The sequence below is a fragment of the Mytilus californianus genome, unplaced genomic scaffold, assembly GCF_021869535.1.
Source record: "Mytilus californianus isolate M0D057914Y unplaced genomic scaffold, xbMytCali1.0.p SCAF_7, whole genome shotgun sequence".
Classification (NCBI taxonomy): Eukaryota; Metazoa; Mollusca; class Bivalvia; order Mytilida; family Mytilidae; genus Mytilus; species Mytilus californianus.
In genome coordinates, this window is record NW_026262723.1 from 37051294 (window position 1) to 37073819 (window position 22526).

The window sequence follows — 22526 nt, forward strand, 5'->3', positions numbered from 1 at the left end:
ACTTTGTACTGCATACCAAAAACACAAACAAGCAAGAAAAATGTGAACAATATATATATACATGTGCCAAACTAAAGTAATTAATAAACCTTTTTGTTAAAAAAATTTAGTGTTTTAAATTTGTTTGTTGATTTTTAAATTATCTCATTTCTTGTCTACAAAATTAACTGTTTCATACTTTTGGTGAATCCCACTAGATAGCAATACATTTAGTAAACATTAAATCCAAGACTTCATTTTCACAAGTTATAATTCTTGTGCAAAAATAGTCAACCAAAGTGTGTCATCATACTGTAAAATCTATTGTACAATTCAGTATTTTTCATATGTGACAGATCTGTTGAAACTGAATTAGCATAAACCAGAAATTTAAAATACACTTAGGGGAAAAAATGTCCAGATAGCTTATTCCATACACATTTTTTTATTGTTATTTTTTTTAACTTTTTTGATTCGAGTGTCACTGATGAGTCTTTTGTAGACAAAATGCACGTCTGGTGTACAAAATTTTAATCCTGGTATCTATTATGAGTTTATCTATTAACTAATAAAATTTCTGTGAAATAAAAGTATGAAATTTTATGGCATATTTTAAGTCAGAAAGTCATGCTAGTGAAACTCAATCTGAGTTCTATTATTGCATTTCTTAAATAAGCATATTTCAAAATAAAGAGTAGCTCTAAAGCTATGCTTACATCAAATCTGGTCTGAATTTGTGTATAAGAGCACAGAACGCCAGGCCATTTTTCCAAGAAGTTGTCATGTCTTTGACATCCACATCTCTGTAGCCATCAGTCATCTTCTTACACCATAGTTGTAAACTCTTTACTTTTGTCATTGCCATGATGATTGTCAACTTTTAGAGCAAGATGTCACCATATAGTTCCTGTGAAAAAAAGTCAACAAGAATTTAACCTGAAGCAAAATAAACAATATTCATGAGCATTCTATCATTGCCCATGAGTCAATATTGTTTTTATACATGTATTCTATTTTGTAAATTCAGAAATTAATGTACCTGCATTTATCATTGCAAATCCATGCAGGACAACAAGAAAAGATGTGAGAAATAAAAAGAAGTCAATATATGGTCACCCAACAGTTGAAAAGTCAGGCTAACTCACCCTAAACTAGAATTAAATGTTATGGTAAAATTTAACAGACTGAAAATCTGCCCTCAAAGCAAAATTTCCTGAAGGACAAAACACATTACAATATTACGTAATTATAAATGCAAAAAATATGAATTGAAAAATTTGCAAATGAAGATGTTGCTGAACAACTTTAGATAATGCATTCTTTAAATACTTTACCTATTACAAGTTTCATATAAATAAAACAAAGAAATAGTAATCCAGCATAATTTGGTCCAAATTCTTTTTTTCACAAACTATCACTTAACTTTGTGAGCAGAAAAACTATAAAAAATCTTTTAAAAATAATTATGTCTCATAAATTCAGCGAAACTGCATTCCACATAAATTGTGTCAGTATTAAATTAGGAAACAAGCCCTTTATCTGACGAAATATTTCCTGTTCCATGATGTTTACAAACAGACACGAGACTTTGTTATCAAACAAATGATATCATAGTTATCTAACTTTTATTTATAAAGATAAAGTAAATACTCTTGCGTTGGTGTTCAAAAGAGGTAGAAAATTAACTAAGTCACACTGAACAAAACTTCAGGATTTCCTAATTTGAACAATTATGAAAATATCTGAGTCAGTCCCAGTCAGCTTCTTTCACAAATTAGCACAGTAAAGTTAGAAATAGCAATAGCAACATATTCTACTGATGGTTATATTTTAATTAATTAATTTTCTTAATCAATGATGTGTATCTACTAAATGTTATAAATCCATATTTATTTTAATTTTTTTAATGTTTGAATAAATTTTTTTTATAAAAGTACAATTCAATGTTTTTTTTTGTCACTCAAATTGTTAAAACATATAAGTATTCTTTTCAGTCCTTCTGTCTTTAAAAACAATGTTGGAAATTAGTGTAAAAATAAAATTAATGTGTCTAAAAGTAAAAGTTTATCTTCACCACTTCCTTATATTTGAAACTGCTGACTGAAGAATTTTGATAAATATTAAATATGCATGCCAAATTCAACACCAATCATTCAAAATTTTAATCTGTTAAAGATAACTACATAAAAACTTCAAATAGTACCTATACATCTAGCAGTATAAGGACTAGTTCTTTATGATAAAAACTACAGATCAAAAGGTCAAACCTACATAAAGGTGAAAATGACATTGATCTTTGATAAATGAGTGAAATTGATTAGAAAATAATCTATTTGACACCAGGTGTTACAGTAGAGGCCAGTAAATTGCAAATAAAATACCATAGCTCAACTAGATTCAACCTTACATCATTGTTAAAAGTTTTTGGAGTAATTAAGTTACAATGTACTATTCATTACATTTTTTAAACTAGAGAATTATTTAGGCTAAATTTCATACATATTTCACATAACTTCTATTCATATAAAATTGTCTGAGTTATGAAAAAGAATGATAAATGCATGTGGGATCCCAATTATTGTCACATTAACCTATTATGTCTGTTTGGTTTGCTCACCCAATTTTGTCAATATAACTTAACTATAAACAACTGTCAAACATGTGGGAGGTTTAGAAAGCAATAAAACCAGGTTGTCTTCAAGCATGTTTAACCCTGCCACATTCTTTATGTGCCTGTCCCAAGTCAGGAGTTAAAATTCAGTGGTTGTCCTTTTTTTCATTTCTGTCATATTTGTTATAAACTGTTTTGTTATAAATTAGTCCATTAGTTTTCTCAATTGAACTGTTTCATATTTTTCATGTCGGGCCTTTTATAGCCGACTATATGGTATAGGTTTTTCTCATTGTTGGCTGTACGTCCACTTCATTTGAACTTTGGTGGATTGTTGTCTCATTGGCAGTCATACCACATCTCCTTATTTTTATTTTCTTCAGGAAAACGCCTGTACCAAGTCAGGAATATGAGTTGTTTTCTGCTCAATCCATTCATGCCATTGGTTGATAACATTTCATTTTGACAGCTTTTATGGACTGAATTTCCCTTTTTGAATTTACCTCGGAGTTCAGTATTTTTGTTATACATTTTTTTCTGATATCTTTCAACCGATGAGATAAAGTAAGGAGTGGGACTTGTAAAAATGTAAAAAGACTATGCACTAAACATATATAACCCCCCAGCTGTCAATCCTTTGCAATATTTTTTTTCCAAAAGAGATGTCCTCAAATCTATGTAAGTGAAATCAATAACTGCATATCATAAATAAATAAAAAGAAAGGTAGTGCAAGATTGCTTATAATGATGTCTGACAGTATTTTTATGGACAAATGCTGGGGTCATCACATGTAAATAATAAGTCCCAATAAAGCAATCTTGGACTCAAATGCAGCCAAAACATGAAGTTATCAATGTAAAAGTTATTAGATTTTCCATCCTACCTTTATTAATAACCATGTGCATGCACCAAGAACCTATAATACATTCCAAATGATTCAAACCCAACTATATAATCCTTTTACATCATATATATGAACACTGAACAAATACATACAGCAATGTACAGGCCAACATCACAAGAAGGCCAATAAATCAATAAAAATATGTATCACGTCTTTGATCTTTCTTAAATCCAACCCCCTCAAAAGGTGATAACCATGATAACAAAATGAAACAATCTATATTTAATGAGGTAATTCTTTACTAAAATCAGTGATTTCCCATAGGTAACAAATGAAGATGTTTATTATATTCATCTCAATACAGGTGTGAATCAGCTGAATTTTACCTACTTAAGCTTTTGTATTGCAACACCTACACTTCGCGCAGATTAAAAAAGGTTCTTTTGAAATAAAATCCATTCATTTACTTATAAAGTTTTGTTTTAGTCTGTTTTTCTATGGGTTGAATATTTTTTTACATATTTTTACCTATAGTAAACAATCCCATCTAAATTCCTAAGGTAACTGTAGATCTGTACAAAAAATATTGCTTCGGTCTAAACACTTAGCATATATATTTATCTACATGTATTTTTTTTTTTTTAATGTTTATAGCTTATGGCTCATAGTTTATGTGGTTCTTAATGCTTCTATAATTTAAATACTTTAAATATACATGTCTAGAAGCCAGACTGGTATTTTGAAATATCAATTGAGTACTGCAATTTTTTTTTTTAAATTGTTGAGTCTGCACATAACTTCAAAAATATAATTTGTTACATAATAACAATTTAGTTCAATTACACCAATTATGTAATCCCAACACAAAAGACCGATTTCTCAATAGACCTAGGCTACTTTTTTCTTATATTAAGGACAATTTGATCTCAATTTTAAAGTACTGTTTTTGTGCAATCCACCCCTCGTAAATGATATGAGACTGGAGAATATTTTGAATCACCAATAATTATACCCTTTATCTTTAAATAATGCATAAATAACCAAAAGCAATTTTTCCCATGATTTGTCTCCATTAGTTTAATATGTAACATGCTTAAAACATGCAAACATTGCTATTTGATACCATACATGTACATATCTACACATTTTCACATGAAACAACCATTTAAATCCTTTGCAACATGAAATAAACCCCTTATATTTCATGATATTTATTTGTTTTTGTTATAAAAAATACAATCGATATCCCACAACATGTTGCAGACTTGGAATTCAATATATCATGGATTATTACCTACAGCATAATTATTTACCTATGTTTGCACTGATTTACAATTGCATATTGTTCAGAAATCCTATTAAAACATTTATTTTCACATAAAGCAGATCTATCTTTTGTAAATTATAGCATATTTTACTCCTTCCAGAGATGTAGAACCCACTTAAAATTGGAACCAAATAATCTTTACTTCTAGCCCACATTAGTGTCAGCATATTTGCATTGATTCTTCTTTCATTTCTATCTGTTATGTTCATCATTTTATGAAAAACTTTGGATAGGAATTTGTTGGGAGTGGACAACAACATTTGCAAAATGACTTGAGCATCTTCGATAGCCAAGGGTACCATTCAGTCCCCTCCTCTCCACCCTTGGCGGATTAAGATAGAATTTCTGATCCACGAGGTAATGATTTCCATTGGTCGCAGTTGAAACTGGCTGCATCCAATCAAAAAGCGCCTTTAAGATGATCACATGTAAATGTAGAAAATGTAAATAAACAATTGCCACGTGCTGATTGTGCAACAAGTTTTACCTCCCAAACATAGGACCATATTTAGTGAAATTATAAAGTTCTTAATCTACTAATTGAAGTTCCTTGGTAGGTTTCTCACGCAAATGTTGGAATGTCAACGTATATTTTCGGTTCCTGCTTCACGAAATTGGTAAACACTAGACACATCCATGTTTACACCTCCACACTGAAGAGAGTTAAAGTGCTGCCGGTATATGGCGCAGCATTGTAATCACAAATGTTGGCTTAATCTGCCAAGGGTGGAGAGGAGGGGACTGGATCATAACCCTTGGCTAGTGAGGATGGACTTCACTGAGTTTCTAGATACAAAACTTAGCTAAATCATATGGAAACACAAAGACACAAATGACCAAAAGACATCTGAGGACCACATACGGTCTTCATCTCCTCATCATAAAAAAAAGAGTCTATACAATATGTCAAGCTCTCACATTATCTCATGGCTGTCAGTTTTTATTGGTGTACGAATTAAGTTAGAGTGCCTGGAGAGAACCACGACCTTTGCAGGAAAACTGACAATCCTAGTCAATTAAGGTTGGAATAGTATGCACCTGCATCATGTGGGGTTCAAACTCACAAACACAGTGTTGACTAGGTTGGTTCCCTCCGTAAAATATTCAGTATGCCTTCGAAATATACAAACTTGTCAATAATGGACGGGTACCAGTCTAAGTGCTGACAGGCTAGTGATACAGTATTTGAACTACTTAGACTTAACTCAGGCACTGAGGCCCTTAAAGCTTTTTTAAAGGCCTCGGGAGTTTAGAAAAGAAGTGAATAAATTGAACAAATTACTATTGATATAAGGTTCCTTAAAGGACAAAAAGTATCAAGTATAACATAACAATAAAACTTTGACTGGCCAGACTGACGGTCAGTAACACGGTCAGTAACATGTAATAATAAAGTTCTACAGAACAGCAATACTACTTATTTTTACAATCAAGGCAACTGTCAAAATACCAAGTCAGACAATGAATTTGGACTTCCACTGTCAATAGTAAGCAATCTGTTTTAATTTAGTAAGCTATCAGGAGGGACAAAACCTTCAGGAGAAATTAAATTCACTGTTTTTCATTAGCTATGTACAGATTTTAAAAATATAAGTTATAAATAAGCTTAAAATTACTTACAGTTTGTTATAGTGTATTCTTTGTCTCATTTAGTTACACAAGTATCAATAACACACTTACGACATATTTGGATTTAAATATTGAACAGGTATTTGGGAACTTTACTGTCTATTATTAACTTAAAACTTTAAATATTGTTGTGTACTTATGAACTTTATTGTTTGTTATATACTTCAATACGTGTAAACAATCACGATTTGATGATGGTCATATGATCATGAATTAAAACTGTAATATAAATACAAATCTGACAAATTTATATACTTATTCATGTTAAAACGACACTTCATATTATTAATCATTTTAAATTGCAAAATGGCTATAAAAATATTTACTTTGTTCCTAAGAAAAAAATCTTGTTAGCTTTTCAAATAAGAAGTTTTTCAAAGTAGCATTATGTCAGATTAAAATATTTAGCTGATTAGGCAAATTTCATTTTTACTTGAGTAGTCATTGTTTTAATTATTCAGTGAACCAAAACATGGACTATGTTGCCAATTTAACACTTTCTGTATCTAGTCATCTACAGTACGTACTAACAAGTCATACATGTCATACCAGTAAAAATCTGATAACATTTGTTGAGAGGAAAAATGAAAAAAGAGTGATTGCTGATTTAAGAACAGCATAATTCTCAAAACAACAATAATTCTCAAAAAAACAAACACACAAACAAACAAACATGTTGAATTAGCTGAGATATCAATAATAATTCTGGTTGTTCCTACCACTATATTTAAAAAGCTTCTAATTTTATTCACTTTTACCATAGACATGCAGACACCATAATAAAGTTCTAACTAACAAATAATTCTTCCACAGAGAAAAAGTTAATCTTACAGTGTATGAAACCCTTAAAATACATGCACCTAATAAAACAATAACCAGAACAGTAGGTACTTAAGAACCTTTTAAAGTTCCTTCTTATCAACCCTTACTTTTTTGTTACGACTTCCATTATTCTATTCTTTATTTGAAACTGTGCAGTGAATTTCAGAAGCTTTTTATTCAGCTTTTAAAAAAAAAGGAAACATTTTACAATGACAATGCAACCTTGCCATTTTTTCTGTAATCTATTATTAAGAAACAATAAAATATGGGTGTAACATTACTTTTATTGATTAGGTCATTTTTGTATTTAATTATTTAAGATAATCAAATCAATTACCTCTGTAGAAGGTAGTTCAGAAATAGGGATCTCAAGAAATCTAGTATATACATGTTCTATACCATGTATACAATAATGCTCAATTATTATGTCTACTTGTTCCTATAAGACGTACTTTCATATTAAATATATATCTCTACAATTTAATGGTGGAGAAAAGTAGATGATGGTCAACTTAACTGATCAAGATTATAAAATGGGGTAAATTCATGTAGGACATCTCATAAAAAATCTAGGCTGAAAACTCTAAGCAACCGGCAATGAAAATAGTGTGTCCCTTAATTTTTGTAAATGGCTAACACAAAACCTTGAACACCTACCATTGATCATGACCATGCAAGCTTGTGGTGAGTAGCTGGTTAGACAAATGTGATCAACTACCTTTAGCCAAGGCCCCTGACAACAGAAGTTTCATTTAACATATATGACATAATGATACCATTGAAGTTGAACATAATCATTGACAATCTATAATCATGATTATCATTTATTTATTTATATGCCAAAAAATATTTTAAGTGTTAAAGTAGACATGGTAAATTTGAAACCTTCTCATTTGTCTTCAAACAATTTTTTTGTAAAATTTTGAACAGTTTTTAAATCAGACAAACCTCAAATTTGTATAAAGTAAAAATGACATGACAAGTTTCATGAATCTATATGAGGTATTTTAATGTGACACCGGCAGATACTGCCACTCATATGTAATTCATGTACGATGAGCTCACTATGTACCTATATATTATCCCTTTATAAAGTACAAGTTTTTTTTCTATAAATGATGTTTTTTTTTTATAATTACCTATCTTTATTCCATTTGCTAATATTTCTGCTAATCCAGGTGTGTACAAACACCACAAAACCTGATGTTCTTCACTATGCACTTTTTTAATGGCTGTCTGTTACACTCCTCACAATATTACATGTTGACAGGGACCACAGGTCAATTACATCAATGTGTAAATAATGTATTTTGTTTACAGTATTTTAGGACTGGAGGCAAACATTTGATTGATTTATTTATAATCAGATATAGACTTGTAATTGATTGACACATTGTCTTTTCACTGAGATTACCAATTTCACAAGATTGTAGTGTTTGATAAACAAGTGATGAAATTGTTATCAACATGTTATTTTATCATTATTTTTCTCTTTTAAAATTCTCATGCCTGTATCTCTTAATTGGAATGACAATTTTTTTCCTTAAAAATATGATAAATTGAATTTGTAAATCCTAACTTAATTCCTCCTTAATCTATATGAAACCTTAAACAATTATAGAAACATACTTCTGTAAATTTTGGATTAAAACTTTGGAGAAATTATAATTCTAAAGCATATATGAATAAAAGGAAATATGGGGTAAACCTTCATGAGACAGCAACCCAACCAACAAAAAGATCCAGGCATTAAACAATTCTCAACAATAGACAAATCTATAAATATGAGAAATGTTCTCTTTATAAAACTTTTTATAAAAGTCTAGATATATATATGAGGAAAGTACTCTTTACAAAACTTTTATAATATAAAAGTCTAGGTATATGAAAAAAGTTCTCTTTATAAAACTTTTATAAAAGTCTTCCAACTGTTCTTTGACAAATTGTAAACAAAAGGGAGTGCATTTTTCAATCAGACATCAATCCAATGACCCCCTTCTAAATCCCCCTCCCCCAACAAACTGTCTTCAACAACAGACATATGAATCAACATGATCAAAGCAGATTATGTTTTAAAGCTCTAAATCAGCCTAAGTCAAGAAAACTTGGGAGTACTTCAACAGACTTTTTTAAACATCTACAATCAACACCAAATTCTCTTTAATGCAAAAAATTAGGATATACCTAAAAACACTGATGAAATTCCTGACTTAGAAAAGACATGAATTTCCTTTAATCCATATGGTCCAAGGACACAGTTATCGTCCTTTGGTTTTCGTTGTCTACAAATATAGTCCCTAGTGTGAACAGTGTATAACTTGCATTTTTTTTTTTATACACTTTCCAATTTATTTCTTGATATTTTATGCATGAAATATTAAGTAAGGGGATGAAATTACATGTTAAAAAAATTTGGGTGCTGAATCTTTATGTTAAGTAGTGATTTGGTCCAGTTAAAAAAGGTCAAAAATTAGAATGTCTGAAGCTGTCAAACTGAATTTTAGCCCCCCTTAACACAGAACTGTCAATATTTTGAGTTAGAGCTGGTAGAAGTTTCTATAATTTTGATATTATTTGTATCAATAGTAGTACACTACACTGTAAAAATCTTTTTGAGATAGAGCAGGTGCGATTTTTTTAATTTGAATTTATTGTCTAAAAGAAATGCACTACGAAATAACTGTGTTCTCGGGCCTAAGAGATGAATTCCGTAAATGTAGATTCTGTACTTTGGCAACTTTCCTGAATGGTTTGCTGGTTTCAATTTGTCAAACTCAATAAAAGTAAAGGATTTACATCTTTGTTTGACAGAAATTCTGTTAAAATGTCCCATTTTGGCATTATACGGCTAAAATAAGCATTTTAAAGCAGTTTCCATTTTATGCCTAAGAGCCATGCTGACTTTCTATCTGACAGCTTTTTATGTTCCTGATATTTGTGTTTCTATGCTTAAATCAAATTTAATTAACCATTTGTGAACTCGGAATCTAGAGAAAAGTAGATTATCACAGAAAAAATGTGTAGAATATTTGTATTTATGTCCCTGGTTAAACGGCCTGTTTGATGTATGTGAAATGCGAAGAGCTTTGTACATAAAATCTGTAGTCCATCACAAATATTTCACTAAATCTGTAAAAAAAGCACTTTACAATGATCAGTTCACCCTATTCATTTCATATGCTACCATAATTTTCTTCTTTAGGATAGTAAGTGGTTCAAATATATGCCAAATGAGACTAAAACTACATGCAAGTTTTCCATTGAAAAGTGAAAAACTGGTCATCAGACCATACTGTCTGCCAAAAAAATTTAAATTCAAGAGTCCTTTTGCAATTAGACTTCTTGTATCATGACATCTTAGCATAGAAATGAGCAAAAAGTAACAAATTTCAATTTCTTATAGCCTCTGTGTGCATTTTTATATGTAAATATGGGCTACGGCCTAAATCGACTCTAAATAATTCTCAGTCTTACATGGCCTTAGACCATTTTATACTCATGTGGTATGCTTTTTGTAACTTTTCTTTACATTTAAAGTACATTTTATATATATGGAAGAATAATGTATGGTTAAAAAACTTCAAAAACTTCAAATTGGTTGAAAAAAATGCATGTTTATGTAAGGCTTCCCTTAATTCGAAAATCTCTATTTTCAGGCACAGGCTCATATAAATTTGACTTTTGAATAACTGTAATAAATCTGATAAATCAAATGAGTGTTCCGTTGCTTTTAATACTTATTATATTAAATTCAAGAGTATTTAAAAAGCAAATTTTTGCAGTATTTAAATTTTTTAGGCCAAAATCTTGACAGTTGAAAATATTTGATTTAAACGTCAAAAATAAACATCCAAATTTCAATATTAAAATGGCCCTAGTTTCTATAATATATATCCTATGGCCATGAAACTTGGCCAACTATCTTATAATTGCCTAAGCTTAGGTCATGCAAAGTTTTATTAAAATTGGACAAGTCTTTCTATCCTATTAGGTCCAAGGACACAGTTATCGTCCTTTGGTTTTCGTTGTCTACAAATATAGTCCCTAGTGTGAACAGTGTATAACTTGCATTTTTTTTTTTATACACTTTCCAATTTATTTCTTGATATTTTATGCATGAAATATTAAGTAAGGGGATGAAATTACATGTTAAAAAAATTTGGGTGCTGAATCTTTATGTTAAGTAGTGATTTGGTCCAGTTAAAAAGGTCAAAAATTAGAATGTCTGAAGCTGTCAAACTGAATTTTAGCCCCCCTTAACACAGAACTGTCAATATTTTGAGTTAGAGCTGGTAGAAGTTTCTATAATTTTGATATTATTTGTATCAATAGTAGTACACTACACTGTAAAAATCTTTTTGAGATAGAGCAGGTGCGATTTTTTTAATTTGAATTTATTGTCTAAAAGAAATGCACTACGAAATAACTGTGTTCTCGGGCCATATCCGTGATTGTGTGCCAGTTAAACTCTGAGTGGTAAATACCATTAAGGGAAAACGGTACTATTTATTCTGCCATAGGCGACAATACTAACATTTTCTAAATTTACCACTTTTTATAATAAAAACCCGGATAAAACAGTTATGTGTAGTGTTAGTACTTTATTATTCTGTTTTAGAAATTGAAGCCAAATAGTATCATGACCAACTTCCAACGGAGCTTGTTAATGTTATCCATGCCCACCGTCATTTTACACCAAATTTATGACATTTTTGAAGTCTTTTCGAATAATTCTCTAGAAAATATTTCAATAGGTTTCCAAATTTATATTGTAAATATACACCCTGCAGTTATTCATAGATAAATAAAAAAAATATATTGTACCCTAATATCCAATCACAGCGCTCCAAAGTTGACTTCCTTCACCTGCCTTGGGTACACAAAAGGCCAACCTAATGCTGGGAAAATGTAATAGTACCGTTTTCCCTATAGAGAGATTTGTCATTGGGATTACATGTTATATTTTCCAACCTACCGTCATGTTTAAAACAAAACGCACTAATGATACTATACGTCAATCTGAATAATGCTAGTTGCTAACTTCTACGTCATTTTGTCTCTGGTGAAAAGTCGTCTCATTGGCAATCATACCATATAAATTATATATATAGTAGCAGAAATTTTTCTTAAGTATCAATTTATAAAAGGACACACTCACGTCTCAGAATTTTTTGGAGTGCTAGTTTAAGATTTCATCTTCACAAAAAGTACTGTATTGAACTTTTGGCCACTTAAAGGGGTGACTAAAACTGTTAAGAAAAATGTTGGGTATTTTTTGCAGAAACATGAAAATGAATTAAATGTCAGGCGATAAGTGTTCTCAATTAAGAAAAAGTTTTCTCCCCCTCTGCAATAGGCAGGGCTAAAGTTAAAAAAATATTACATGTTTTAAATCTGTGACTGAAAAAAAAAGGTTTAAATGATGGGGAAACTTAAATGAGACTGAGATCCAAAAATATCAATTAATCAAAAATTATATATTTCTTAGGGAGCCAAGGTAAAACAAACTTAAGTTGATATGGCATGCTTGACCTTTAATTCTGGATTAACCTTTGCCAGGAATATTCCCAAGCAAAGACATATATAAATAACTTGTACTCTGGATTTTAACATTTTGATTTCTCATGTTACATTTAGTTCAGCTTCTGCAAATGAAGTGACATTTTTGAGATGTCTTTAATGTATGCCAAAATTGTGAGAGTTGTGTAAGGTTAATGTTATTATCAGATCAATTACAACTCTCATTTAAAATTCTGACAGTGTTATTTGTATGCAGGAATTTCTAAAATTGCCTTAATTAATCTGAAACTTCTGTCAGTACATTGCATTAATAAGTGCAAGTGATTTTTTTGTTTTATTTCCTTAGGCGTCTTGAAAAATTTTAGTTACCAAGGGAACATTTATAATCATTTTGCTGAAGAAAGACAGACCATATCATGGCCAAAATTTTTTCTTCAGTATTTTCATTGTTTTTTTCAATTTTTTTCTATTTTGTTACATGTGTTTGCTCCAAATCAATTTTTCTTTCTTCTCTTCTCACTTAATGAAATGACGCTGGATAAATCAGCCTTCATTTACTTAAGGATCCCCGAAAGTAAATAAAGACAGATGAATCATTTTACTATCAATTTTCTTTTAAATTCTAATGTCAACAAGGACAATATATATTTATCCAAAATGGGATATAACTGAATTGTTACGTTTACATACATTGTGAATTATTGAACATCCATTTAAATTCTATTAGGAAGCAATTGACAATGTTAATGGATATTAAGCCTCAGGAACTTGTGACAGTACAATTTTCACATCATATAAATCTATTGTGTATTGAAATGTTAAGTGATTATATGGACCTATACATATATGTATGACTTTTCCAATAGAAGAATTCAAGGAAATAAATCCACAAGTACTTGTATAGTTTCAATAAATTTTACTGGTTTTGAGTCATTTTTTAGGGTATAATAAATCAGCAAGGCTCTTTGTGATGTCATTTTCTACTCAGTGTGGTTTATACATTTATGTACTGTTTTAGGTTATGAGAAATAACATTTTTGCTATATGTGACAAAAAGTTTTAAAATAATTTAAACTCTGCAAGTCCCTCAATCAATTCTCTAAAATTACACAAAAACATGTTTAGTTTTGTAAAACTCCCCCCCCCCCCCCCCCCTTCCCCAAAAAAAAAGATAGATATGAGATAAAAATAAAAATATATATGTGGTACATGTATATAAAAGGAGATTTTTTTATTTTTTTGTATCTACACCAAGAAAACAAAGTCTTCCTATTTCACTGAAAGCCTTTTAAAAAAATCTTTCACCAGAAAAGCATGAAAATCTGTATAATGTTTATTGAAAGTGAAGGTTTAACACCTTTATAATTTATAACTATTATGTCACAGTATATTTTTATGAGGCTAACAGAATTTGAATCCTGTTTCACTTCCCCATTCCAATGTCCATTGTCTCAGTCCAAATATTTTGCATTTCTAATATCATATATGAACCAACATTTTCCACTTTCTAATCCAATTATAATTAAATTTGTTCCTTACAGATTAATAGATTAACTACATGTACATGCATAATCTACCTATGTACTTACGACTTCTCTAGAATGTTAATCCTATTGAAGACCACAAATATTTAATTACACTCTCATCTGCTTCATTTCAATATTTCAACTCCATATATATAATCCTGAACTGCACACATACATGTAATCTATTTCCTACAATAAACAATTACAAGGGAGATAATCCAATATAATTAATTTGTCACATTCTTCCAGACAATTTAACATAAATATCATGAATATAATCACATGTGATCATGCATACTAAACAGTAAATAATAAATGCTTGGCTAGTTCACAGAGTCACACGCACCTAGTTTAAATTACAACCTCCAAATGAACATTTACTACCTTAAATAACTTCAGGTAATTCCCTTGACACGACTTACCTGAAATAAGCCTTCAGGTGAAAAACTTATAATTTGTCATTTGTAGTTTCATTTAAATTTTCACCTTCTACTTTCTTTTTGATTTCTGAACTGTATCTAAATATATTAAATGTCTAGTAAATTCATTGTTTAGGAATTTCAAAAATATGCACTTGAAAATATGAAATGCCGGTGAAATGTACATGTACATTCTTTAGTGAATAATTATAAAGTAATGTAATAATTATAGTCCCAATTAAAAATCCAATTTTGAGTTCAAGTTTGTTTGTACAGATAAAAAATGTTAATCAGCAATACATTCATCTCGAAAATATGCATGGCTTGCTTATTGTATGTAATTGTAAGTCCGAGTTTAGTAATAAGATATTGTTTTCATGATCTTGTTTACAAATTAATGAAGCAAAGAGTCATTTAAATAAATTTGTAAATTGTAATAAACAATGCCTTTCAAGCATCATTTATTTCAGCTACATAGGCAGGCATTGTCATGTTAATGAAAATAATTAGGGATAATTATTACTGAACATGCCTTCTAAATTACAATATTTTCTTTGTTCAAATTCATCTATCGATACTCAAATTTACCTACCAAGCATGTCAAAACTTATCTTTGAATCCACAGTTGATTTATTGTCACTTTTTTGTGTGTTAATTATGAATGTTTGTGTGTCTGTGTATTTTTTATTTTATTTTTTTATTTCCACGAAACATTTTGAAGTATATAATATATATATATACTAATTTACAGATTTTGCAACTGCACAATAAGTAAATTTACTTAAAAATTATCAGTACAGCACAATACAAATTTTGCTTTAGATTTAAACCCCTGAGTATAGCATAAAGGAAGGGAAAGGGGGATGTGAAAATTAATAACTTTTTAAAACATGAATGATACGTTTCTACATTTTTTTACCAAATATGATTTAAAATAGGTCTAATACACCACCAAAACATGTGAAATAATAAGTGACAAAAACACTACACTAAAATAACCCTATCAACTCTTTACAAAATCAATCTCAGTACGTGTACTTAACTGGCATACCTTCTTGAGCAATGTTTATATGTACAATTTTTTTAGTGTTGGGAAGCTGTGTCTTTTAAAATTGACATATAATTCATGCATGCTTTTATTCATATATATATTCAACAGGGTTAAGTGCAGCTTGAAAACAGAGACCTTTGTTCAATTTTCTTCTAGTTCAACCACAAAACAATTTGATTAAATATGTAACCATCCTTTACAACCACAAACATGACACAATAAACAAATAACATTAGCTAATATTTACATGTACCTGTACTTGTAAAAATCTCAGAACACAAGGAATTCAGATTGAATATTTAATCCAATTCATCCAAAATTGTTCATTTACTTGGTTGTTTTTAAATGATCACTTTAGTCCAAGTTGTTTGGAAATAATCACTACAAGTTCAAAATGGGAAATGATTAATACCTGGTCAAGTAAAACTCGTCTTGATTGATGCCTGTTACATCATATTGAATAGTCAAATAATATTTGTTTATCCTTACAGAGATGAAATAAGATTGTCACTCTTCTTCAACAGTCATACTTCATGTTGACACCTTTTAATGTACACCTGGAAGGGGTAATATTTTTTTTATAAATACACATCAAAAGTTAAGAGGATTAATGGTATTAATGACCTGAGATAATCCTAGATTTAAGTTTGACTAAGTATACAAATGATACATAACATTGTAGTTAGTTATGATTTAAGATTATTTTTAATAGGATTATTTGATTAAAAAAATACATGTCTGATGTTTCTGAATGAAGGTTTATTAGGTTTATTACTTAATAAATGAACCAACCCCGCACATGGCAGGTGCGTTTGACTCTAGGCACTCTGGTTTCCTCCACCAATAAAAACTGACAGCCACAAAAGTGGTGTTAAAACACCAAAAATTAATCAATCAATATAAAATGAACATGTATTTAATTTAGAACAACTTAAATCTTCGTCATGTTATTAGATGCAGCATGTTAAGGTTTGACCATTATAGGTCAAAGTATGGCCTTCAACAAGGAGCCTTGGCTCACACCGAACAGCAAGCTATAAAAGGCCAAAAAATGACTAGTGTAAAACAATTCAAACAGGAAACCAACGGTCTCATCTATATAAAAAACGAGATACGAGAAACACTTAAGAACCACACCAACAAACGACAACCACTGAAACAGGTTCCTGACTTAGGACAGGTGCAAACAAATGCAGCGGGTATAAACGTTTTAACAGACGCCAAGCTTCACCCTCACCTGAAATAGTAGTGTAACATTACAACATAGGAAGACACACTACAAAATATCGATTGAAATGGCTTGTAAAACTCAACCAAAAAGACATATTAACAAAAACAAGTAAACATACACTGTCATGTCAATATTTTTAAAACTTACAATATCAGTTAAGAAATAGTTCATCAAAACTAAAAAGAATTGGGATCCTTGTTGTAAAAAAACCTCATCAAAGATACCAGGCTTATAATTTTGTACACCAGACATGCATTTCATACATGCATGAAGATTTCAAGACTCATCAGTAAGGCTTAAATCAAAAAAATTAAATGGTCAATTAAGGTATGAAGTTGAAGAGCATCGAGGACCAAATATTTCAAAATGTTTTACCAAATACAGCTAAGGTAATCTATTTCTGAGGTAGATCCGTTAATGTAGATAAGATGCAACTACTTAACATTTTGCCTTAATAGAATTGCATAAATTGTAGCATGGAAATCATATTTACACACAATTAAATTCATGTATACCATACAATTAAATTATTTGCTTTGACTTAAAACCAAGAAAAAAATGGTAAAATGAAATAAATAAAATCTAAAAATAGGATTTTTTTGTTCAAGCATTGTTTTTTGACTGACAGTATGAAATCAAAATGTATAATTTAAAAACTCATTTTTTCTACAAACTCATTAATCATGTTAACAGATGGTTAAAAATTCAAGGCAAATTTTTTAACTTCATTGCATTGTATACTGCAAATTCAGGAATTATTGCAAGGTTTTTATTATTAATGCGAGTTATGCAACTGGTTGAGTATTGCAATAATAAGAACTTGCATTCTGATATAAGATACATATACACATGTACCTCTATACAGATTTTACTGAAATCGCAATAATTAATCTCACATTTTTGTCCGTTACTCAAAAGTTGCAGTAATAAATGCATGCAATAATTTGTGAATTTACAATATTCATCTGTGTACATCTGTGAACCTTGAAAAAGATGAGAAAAAAAACAAGTATTCTGTGAGTATTGCATGGCAATACATAGTCCTCTACCGGTTAAAAATTCATTGAATTGGAACAAAATTCTAACTTGATCTATAACTTATCATCATGATGGTGTAAACTATATAACAAATATCAAGTCAATATCTTCAAGCATGACAAAAAAAGTGTTGAAAACTGATTATATAAGTGAATTTTCTAAGTCCAAGGACCATAATTCTGCACAAAATCATCAGACCTGAACAAAATTCAAACTTGATCTGTAACTTGTCATGATAAAGCTATATACCAATTTTCAAGTCAATATCTTCAATCATGATGAAAAAAAGTGCAGAAAACTGATTAATTGAGTGAATTTTCGAAGTCCAAGGACCATAACTCTGCACAAAATCATCAGACCAGAAAAAAATTCAAACTTAAACTGTAACTTGTCATGATTAAACTATATACCAATTATCAATTATCAAATCAATATCTTCAAGAATGACAAAAAAAAGTGTGGGACGGACGGACAGGAAGTGCAAACCTAAAGTCCCCTTCAACTTCTTTGGTAGGGGACTAAAATCAAAATCAAAATTAAAAACATTCCCTTGCCCCTTCTTTTAACAGAGGACAATACACAAATTTCACTTAAAACAGAACTTTAAATTTTTGTTTTTCATAAAGACAAAGGTATTATAGTTTTATCTTTATCACTGATCTCTCCACGGTCTTTTAAAACAAAGTTTTTTATCCTTTTGATCTGGTTTAGCATTGCTTCAGTTGTAACTGACTATGTATAAATAAACTAAACTTCACATACTTTCTGGTATCTTTGTAATGTTACATGTTATACCAATACAAATTCATCAAAAAGACAAAAAGGGTAATTTGAGGACAAGGATATGAATAAAAGGAGATCTGTTTCTCGTTTCCCGTTTTTTATATAGATTAGACCGTTAGTCTTCCCGTTTGAATGGTTTTACACTAGTAATTTTTTGGGGCCCTTTAGAGCTTACTGTTCGGTGTGAGCCAAGGCTCCGTGTTGAAGACCGTTCTGTGACCTATAATGGTTTACTTTCATAAATTTTGACTTGGATGGAGAGTTGTCTCATTGGCACTCATACCACATCTTCTTATATCTATAAACTTCAATATAACAAGGCATTGAGACAGCAACCACACAACTCAAACCACAGAGGCCAAAATATAGTCTTCAACCTATAGTCATGTAACTATAGCAGCACTTTAAGCAATTTTTAGACTAAATACTAGCACTTACTCAGACACATACATTTGTTTATTACTTCATAATTACGTTAAAAAATAGTTTTTTTTATCAAGTTTCAAATAAATGTACCACAATAAATTTAAAGATATTAACTAAAGAAAAAATTTGAATAAGAAAGCTATCAACACTCTATTGAATATGTTCAAGTGCTAACAAAGATATATGTATGGCCTGTGTGTAAGAATGATATATATATACAGTATAGTGTAAATTTAGAATTTTGGTCAAATGTTCAGGGTGATGTTTAAACGTTACGTAAAATGTGCCGTACATTAATTAAGGATCATTCTATCGATGATTCCATGAATGAACAAATATATGTTACTGAAAATTGGAATTGTTAACAGTTTGATGTACGTTTGTGTATCAAGGACAGGATAAATTTTTTTTTTCCATGTTGTCCCTTTCGGACAAGTGTACATGTACATGTACATTGGCATTTATCCTTCTGATCAAACTTTTCTCTTGCAGAGGACAATAAAGCTGACAAGCCCTAGATAATTAGGGGGTCACCAGCTTTAAATTATTTTGCTATCATGGTCTTAAATGTTTAAGTTTAACATGTGTGAGTGATGTATGAAAAAAATGGTCTTTTTTAGTACATTTTTCTGAGTTTTGACTACCAAGGCCCCTTATTTCAGTTGAGGGCCAATGGGGCCAGCCATTATTTGACAATAATTACTTTTGGGATTCTGTGTCTGCACAGATTTTTTTATTCGCAGTGTCTGCGCAACCCTGCATGCCGGGACGAGTAGCCAAACTGGCCTTCGTAGGCTACATGTACCCGCATCCAGTTTTATAATTAAATGTCATTGGATCAGAAATAAAACGTGAAATAAACGTTAAAATTATTGCAATTAGTGAATACATTGATTACTCACAGAGATGAGAAAGGTCCCTGGTTAGTTTTTATATATTTTTATTAAATATCAACTATAGTTATTGATATAATGGAATCTTTGATAAAAAAATATTAAATGATAATCAAATTAAAAAGCATTACAAACAAGTGAGAAAAACAAGTGAGAAAAACAAAACAAAATAAAACAGTTTAAGTTCTTAAAATAGATATATAAATAAAGTAGATTATCTATACATATATATAACACATTATTAATTCAAATTAATTTATTCATCATACATAACATTGTTCATTTTAACCTATATATGAACACCTGAAATATTTTATTGTATTTCAGGTGCAACATTAGAAGTAGTAAAAGATGAATCCGAAGTTCTGAATGGATATATAATTATCAAATGCATCTATTTTTATACATATTGAACTTCATCTTATTATTTGCTTCTTTAATTTATGTATACACTGAAGCTTTATTTTTAGTCGTTTTAGATATTTTATAAATTTTGTTTCTGTTTCGCATTTTACTAGAAAATTATTTTCACACTCGAGTTTTTACATAACTTTATTCAAAATTCAGTATAATTTTATTCTTTTTATGCGCATTTTACATTTAATTTCTATTTTTTTTATCATGTTTCTTTTTACAGGGAATGTAGTTTTATCCCTTAAGCAGTAAGGGGACTTATTGAAATAAGTGATTTTTAAATCACTTATTTAAGAAGCAAATTCGAGGTTTTGTCACATATTGAGATTTTGTAGTTTTACCAAAATTGTAGACACATAGGTTTAGATAATATCTTTTCATTAGTAAAATTGAAAAAAAATGAACTTTTTGCTTCTTTTAAGCAGCAAGGTTTATGCCTTTGATGCAATCATTTAGCTGCAAATTCTATTTTAGTTGAAAAAATGCTATAAAAATGGCTTTACATAATGAACTGATACTTTCTTAACAGATTTTTCCCAGCAGTGGGAGTATTTTTCCTGTAAAATTCAAGGTTTCATCTTATAGATTTATGTAATAAAATTCTACTGTTCGTGATCAAAATTTCATTGTTCGGGGGGGGGGGGGGGGTTGAAATTAGTGGGGGTTATTAATATAATGATACTTAAAGAAGTGATTTTTTGGAAGGAAATTGAGGTATGATACTTAAACAAGTGATTTTTATGTCATTATCCTAGATTTAGTACAAGGTCATCACCTGACATGACCCGGTCATCCTATCAACACAGATGTTGGTTCTGATAATTTTAGCAACATAATTAGTCCCTGGATCATTAGTATTCTATATTTAAAGCTACAATAAAATTAAATCATTTAGTCTAGTGATTAATTTGTACTACTTAAATAGGTGATTATTAAAGAAAGACAACTCTTACTTCCAACCTTTATGGACATAATGTTACTTGAATCAGTGATTTAGAAAATCACTCATTTAAGTAAGTCCCCTGACTGTTAAGTGTGCATCTAATTTGCAATGTTCATTATGTATTTTAAAATAATAAATACAAATTAAAAAATATTATTTGCCATTCTCTTCACTGTATTCACAAAATCCGCAAATTACAGATAATTTCCATGTATTTTTCACGTTTTATTCCCGATCCGATGACATTCAATTATAAAACCGAATGCAGGTACTCGTAGCATATGAAGGCCAATTTGGCTACCCATCCCCACATGCGGAGTCGCGCAGACACTGCCTTTTTTATTTGGCCTCAAACAATTGCTCCGGACACAGAATCTCAAAAGAGATTAGATGATAGATCTGCCAACTGCTGTATTTTCACTCAATATATATAAAAACTAGACAAACTAATTTATACAGAAAACAAAAGGAATCTAGTGACCAACAAACATTTTATCCAAGATACCCCCGATTAACGTCTTGGTTTATTAACGTCCAGTGGAAAATATTTCAGATGCATTTTGAACTGAACATTCTGTGCTGAACCCCGTAATGCTGTGAATGTGATACTCATAATTTTTGTTTGTTATTTAATTTGTATTAATATCCTATACATATACATGATACACTTAAATGTTAGGTTATTATTCGATTAATTACCTGACAACACCTGCAAATTATCTTCGAGTCAAATGTCAACGTGCTGTTTTTCGATTGTTCTCTAGAATTATTATCGATTTTGTTCTTCCGAACGTATTCAATTTGGCGGGAAAACATTTAGTTTCTTTTAAGTTACTTCCCTTTTTACATTATGTTTTATTTGATAACGACTGCTCATAGTTAAAGTATCAAAAGAGTACAAACAAAATCGTGAAAAAGATTCAAGGAAACATTGAAAGTAAAAAATCAATTGCTTTCGCCTATTTTTGACACATTGTACCAAGAAGACCTACTCTCCATAAAAGAGCACAATTGGCAACTTATATATACTAACCGACCGTGCGAGGGCTGTATAGCCAGTCAAGGTCGT

At 30.1% G+C, this 22526-nt stretch overlaps 1 protein-coding gene across 11 annotated transcripts in view; it reads right to left on the reverse strand.

Annotated features, from left to right (window-relative positions):
* The window catches only part of LOC127708383 (MICAL-like protein 1), a 69617-nt gene extending 47442 nt beyond the window's left edge, over nt 1-22175 (reverse strand). For 3 of the 11 annotated variants that reach the window (XR_007985258.1, XM_052213253.1, XM_052213254.1), the window contains exons 1-2: nt 14323-14551; nt 696-886 (exon numbers count right to left, since the gene is read on the reverse strand). Coding sequence is in view for 10 of the 11 variants with exons in the window: in XM_052213253.1 (XP_052069213.1) it covers nt 696-844 (149 nt within the window). In the remaining variant the exon portion in view is untranslated. Of the gene's footprint in view, nt 1-695; nt 887-1313; nt 1414-3474; nt 3561-6382; nt 6453-14322; nt 14552-22156 lie in introns of those variants that run through there. The other 8 variants (XM_052213245.1, XM_052213244.1, XM_052213250.1 and 5 more) reach the window with 8 other exon arrangements.
* Between the last annotated feature and the right edge of the window lie 351 nt (nt 22176-22526).